This window comes from Ictalurus furcatus, chromosome 22 (assembly GCF_023375685.1).
Source record: "Ictalurus furcatus strain D&B chromosome 22, Billie_1.0, whole genome shotgun sequence".
In the NCBI taxonomy this organism is placed as follows: domain Eukaryota; kingdom Metazoa; phylum Chordata; class Actinopteri; order Siluriformes; family Ictaluridae; genus Ictalurus; species Ictalurus furcatus.
Genome location: NC_071276.1, coordinates 10,002,629 through 10,008,628, shown reverse-complemented (window position 1 = coordinate 10,008,628; position 6,000 = coordinate 10,002,629). Strand labels below are relative to the sequence as shown.

General features: G+C 38.9%; 1 protein-coding gene across 1 annotated transcript in view; it reads left to right on the top strand.

Annotated features, from left to right (window-relative positions):
- The first annotated feature begins 4,778 nt into the window (after nucleotides 1–4,778).
- Nucleotides 4,779–6,000, top strand: part of col27a1b (collagen, type XXVII, alpha 1b) — a 73,464-nt gene continuing 72,242 nt past the window's right edge. Inside the window, exon 1 of the mRNA XM_053610816.1 lies at nucleotides 4,779–5,298. Coding sequence (XP_053466791.1) covers nucleotides 5,246–5,298 — 53 coding nt within the window. The 5' untranslated portion in view covers nucleotides 4,779–5,245. The remainder of the gene's footprint in view (nucleotides 5,299–6,000) is intronic.

The following is a 6,000-nucleotide window of genomic DNA, read 5'->3' as shown; positions in this document are numbered from 1 at the left end:
ATTTGTATTAATAGTTACTCCTACGTGTTCCTGCTTATACAATTCATCACAGAATCCTATGTTTTTCCTACCTCACTGGTTGGTAATTACAGATCTTGTATTTTTTTCCCCCTCGTGTTATTCTACAGGGCTCTCTTTTGAGATCTGTTAAATTTTTCATCTACATGTTCCTTTATCATTCAGCTGTGTGGTTTACAGTTTAATTTCTACACTGATGACACCCACATCTATCATAACAATTCAACCCACAGTTTCATTTAGTTTTGCATAGCCAAGAGAAAGAATATATTAGATATATAGAGGAAAAATATAGCATGCATGTATCATACATCATATATTAAATACTATTTGTACCACCTACACACACTATTATGGGTGTATGTATGTATGTATGTATGTATGTATGTATGTATGTACACCGATTAACAATAACATTAAAACTCCTGACAGGTGAAGTGAATAACATTGATTATCTTGTTACAATGGCACCTGTCAAGGGGTGGGATATATTAGGCAGCAAGTGAACTGTCAGTGGATTTAATGTTATGGCTTTTCAGTGTAGTGACAGTGGTTATATTTGCCTATATAACCTGTGAAATTCTGGTTAAAAGCTAAAAAAGCTAATTTTGCTTTATCATAATATCTATAGTAGCTAGGTATCCAACACAACGAGGGCTAGAAATTTTCCTGATAACATTTTAACAATACTCAAAGTACAGTATATACTGTACTGAAGCATATGTTTGTTCCCAGTTAACTCTAGGCATTTGAGAACAGCACAAATGAACCAAACATGGGCACAATTTTATTAATTTGAAAACTTAAAATATAAAAATTGAGGGCATGAATAAAGTATCATGATTTTGTGATGTCCACTTAGCATACTGTGGCCATACTTAACTAAATTCTGCACATAATTTACATTGTACATGGACATTGTGCACAGGGTTTTAAAAAATATACTGGTCACAAATTTTCTGGGGCTCCACTGATATTCCATGTCTTTTCTCTGCTCTAAGTTTTCATGATGAAGACACTTCTGCACTATACTCTATTGCAGTTTCAGCTGGACAGATTACTTAAAGGTTCAAAAGTGCAAAATCTGCACACAGAGCTATTATTATTTGTTAGGAATCCAGTGTGGTCTTTAAAAATATACATGCACAGTTGATGATTTAAAAACATATGTATGTACAACCCCAATTCCAAAAAAAGTTGGGACAGTATGGAAAATACTAATAAAAACAAACAGGAGTGATTTGTAAATGTACTCTGTATTTACACAAAACATGTATAAAGACAAGGTATTTGATGTTTTACCTAATCAACTGCATAGTTTGTTTGAGGATAAACCTTTATTTTGAAATTGATGCATGCAACACGTTCAAATTTATGGGCAATTTAGGACTAATAGCAATGTGACAAGTTGAAATAAGAAGGCGATGTGAAACAGCTGAGGCAATCGTCTAATCATTGTATATAAGGAGCTTCCAAAAAAAGGCCTAGTAAAGGCTCGGCAATCTACCAACAGATGCGTCAGCGAATGATCCATGACTTTGAGAACAACATTCCCCAAGGACAAATCGATAGAAGTTTGGGCATTTCACCTTCTACAGTGCACAATGTAATTAAAAGATTCAAAGATTCAAGGTCTCATCTGAGATGGACAGTAGCACAGTGGAATCGTGTTTTGTGGTCCGATGAGTCAACATTTCACAATAGTTTTTGGACAAACCAGCCATTGTGTTCTCCAGGCCAAAGAGGAAAAGGACCATCCAAGTTGTTATCAGCATCAAGTCCGAAATCCAGCGTCTGTCATGGTATGGGGTTGTGTCAGTGCCTATGGCATTAAAATGACAAAGTGTATGTTACATTTACATTGCAACACCATATTCATAATACATTTATAATAATCTTAACAGCCTTAAACTAACCTTACTTACCATAAAGCACAACATGATCGACATAACAGACAAACCAAATGAATACTCAGTTGCAAATCAACAAACTATCAATGAAATGTACACATGCTTCCAAATATTAGGAAGATTATAAAGACCTAGGTCAAGGTAAAGATATAAACAGAACTAAACAGCATTTAAATCAATGAGCTCGACTGATAAGTTGTCCCATTCAAGGACACACTGCCATTGAGGCAGTATCATGTATGCCTATGTACTAAATTGAAAGCAACCCCTGTACCCCTGTTCCATTCTGTTTCAACAGTTAATAAATTACCGTCTAATGACTTTTATGTAATGTCTTTATTGGCTGCTTTGGCTCTTTATTTGGTTCTTTGAAAGGCTGAATATGTTGAATTTTATATACAGTATGTAAAATGAACTGAAGACAAACGAACAGCCCAGTGGGGCTAGCACAGTAGTGCATGATACTTAAAAGCTTTCAAATGCACTGACCACAATTCAGGACAATCTTCTAAATGAATGAGGTGGTAAAGGTGGACCGCACCACAGGCCAACATCTGTTGCCTGGAATGAAAGAACGTTTAGATAGGCTAATATGTGGTTTGTGGCCCTTCCTGGCATGACCAAAATGGGGGCAGCCCACAAAGAAACTACTGTACTTGTGAGAAGTTGATTGATATTTCAACTAAATTTCCTGTTTACATATGGATAAGGATAACTTTTCATACTCACACAAGAGCACAGCTGAAGTGGATATTTGGGGATACTCTGTGTACAGGTTTTGTTTTTTGTTTTTTTTTTTAAATTAAGGCTCAACTTGTCTTAAGATCAGAAAGCTGTGTAGCTTTCTGAAGTGTAACTTTCCAGAAGAAAACCATCTTGACACTGGACACTGATTAGTTTTGTTAACAATTGGAGCCAATTTTACAGCCCACCAGTTCATTCTATACTAGTCAGTTTTGAGTGGTGACTTCACTGGTGGACACTTGTATGGTGGTTTTCACAGTGTTTTGATTAATACAATTGAATTTCTGGCCACACCACTGCAGGAAAATCCTCTCATTTCCAGCAGACACTGGACTTATGATATCCGCTGTGGTACCAGGTCATAAATAGCATCTGTCTTCCATTATTGTTCACGAGTCTGGAATAAGAAACAATACAGCTCCGATCGACACCTGTAAGTGGTTAAATTGATGTCTGTTTTCTGTTTCTTGACTTGTAAGAACATTTTGTATTAGTTTGTTATTTATTAATCCCTCATGTTTTTCATGAGATATTCAAAGAATTTCATATCAATTTTGCACATCATGCGCAACTGGAAATGGATATTAGATGTATGTGGAAACAAGATGACCTGTATAATTTATCCTAGAGTATGAGCGCATTGACTCCAAACGGAGGTGAGACTGAAGCAGCCTTCCGACGTGCATCATGCACCCTGCTCAGGTTCAGCACTGAGATGTGAGAGCCCTCTGTGTCTGATGGAGGGATCTGGTTGCGTTGGGCTGAATTGGCGCTCTGTTGGGGCTCTGCTGCACACTCTCACTGCCTGTTTGTTGAGGTCGGGTCAATGAGGGCTCTATTCAGAGGAGGAATTTCACAGTAAAGGACGGCACTAGCACACCCGAGTCATGATCAGGAAAATGTAGCTTTGAGCCAACTCATGAGAAAATTATTGTTGTAAAAAAATAGTTGTAAGGGTAACTGGTCATTCAAAATGAAATGCTGTAAATGTATTTAAGTGTATTTATCAATTAATTAACAGGTTTATTACCAGGCCCAGGTACATTAAGACTCATTTCACATGTTTAATTCGGGATATGAGCAGCATAGTAGTGCAGCTGGTAGCACTGAAGCCTCACTGCTCCAGGGTTTCCAGCTCGATCTTGGCTTTGTGGAGTTTTGCAAGTTCACCCTGTGTCTGTGTGTGTTTCCTCCCAGTTCTCCAGTTTCCTCCAAGCTCCCAAAAACATTCTAGTTGGTGGACTGGCACTACACTAAATTGCCCTAAGGGTGAATATGTGTGCGCATGGTGCCACACAATAAACGGATGTCCATTCAGGGTGCATTATTGCATTGGATCCATCACAAACCTGATCAGGAGTCAGAATACAAATTTAGCATCATTAATACACACTCATTTACAAAATCATACTGATGCCATACTGAATATTTCTTCAGTAATTGCTCTGATTTGAACATAGCCTACTTTTATATCCATCCGTCCATCCATCCATTTTCCATACCGCTTATCCTACACAGGGTCACAGGGTCACCTGAAGCCTATACCAAGGAACTTGGGGCACAAAGTGAGCGACATCATGGATGGGGTGCCAACCCATTGTACACACATTTACACACAATGGAAATGCCAATCAGCCAAGAACACATCTTAGGGCTGGGTGAAACCAGACTACCTGGAGGAAATCCACACAGCACAGGAAGAACATGCAGGTTCCGTGCATGCACGGTGGAGGTGGAGATGGAACTCAAACCCCCAGAGGTGCGAGGTAAGCATGCTGGACACTAGGTAACCATACCCCCATAAAAACCACCCACCCCCGCCCCGCACTTTTATATGTAATCTCCAAACTCCCATATGACGTGGCTTCTATCCAACATTAATGATGATACAAGAAGAAGATCAAGAGGCTTTTATTTATAATACTACATTACATTAAACAAACAGTTTATCAACATCAACAGCATTTAGTCTGCTTATTTTGGCCCAGTAAGGACGAAAGCTGTAGTCTCCTTCTGTCAATAACAGATTCTTATTGAAGCTGCTTTCCTGACACCTTCGTTTTGTTTGCTGAAAACATGAGTGTCAAATGAAAGGATGAGAGCTCGTGTGAAGGAAACGCCGAATGAATGGTTGTTTGTAAGAAGACACACCTTCTGGGGAACTTGTAGTAGCACAGGCGAGCGGGTTGTCTTTCTCTCAGTCAGTTGAGGGCGACAGAGGGAGGCGAGCTTCTCCCTCCTTCACTTAACGTTCCTGTAGCTTCAGACATCGACTGGCGAGCTTCATGTCTTTTTGAGAATCATGTCTTCACCGAAATGGACTTATCTTTTTTTGCTACAGGCTTGAGGAACGCTTCCTTTCTCATGGAGTGGCTAGTGAAGGAAAAATCTTGCTTGGGCACTCAGGAGGGAGTACGAGCTGTAGACGCATACTAGCGCACTTCCACACTTTTCCGTTAACTTGAGAACCTCGTCGAGAACTTCAGGGGATATTTGGGCATGGAAATGCTTCCCACAAAGCTGTCATGTCTTAGCTGTAGTAAACCCTTTCAAAAAAGAATGAAGTAAACGCAATGGAGCCGGATAATGCCCCGCACTCCAAACTCAGACAGGCTGGAGTCGGGGGGTGAGTATATCCCGAAATCAGTCAATATCAGGAACTTCATGTCATATCAGTGCAGAGTGTGATGTTTACACAGTTACACTGTTACCTGGCACTGCTGTCATGTGTTTATCAAACATCACTGAGGAACAACGGAATGGATCAAGTGCATGTTTTATGTTTCCAGTGCTGTCAAATCTGCGGCGCCCGCAAGGAATGAATGAAAGATGGAGCTCAGAAATGAAATAATACAACAAGAAAGAAAGAAAAAAATCAGGTCAATCATGTGTGAAGTGAAGTTAGCTGTTCTAGCTGTTCTGTCAGGAGGGGGTTGAATTTATCCTGACATTTTGACATTTTATCATATATATATATATATATATATATATATATATATATATATATATATATATATATATATATATTTACCCTTGTGAAAAAATAGAATAGAAACCCTCATTGAATGTGTAATGGTTTTAATGGCTATAATGGGAATTGTATTGTTTTTAATGGAAACTGTAATGGTCCCTTTGGGCCTCTACTGGGAATTTGTTGCCTTTTATTGGTGGCATGTTATGTCTAACGGATACCATTAAGGACCAAAAATGGTTTTAATGGTTAGCTGCTGGCTTGTAATGGTTTCTATTGGTTTTGAATGAAAGAATTGTTATTCCCAGGAGTGCACGGAAATAAACACTGCTCTTCCGTGTCACTGGGATGCTTCCA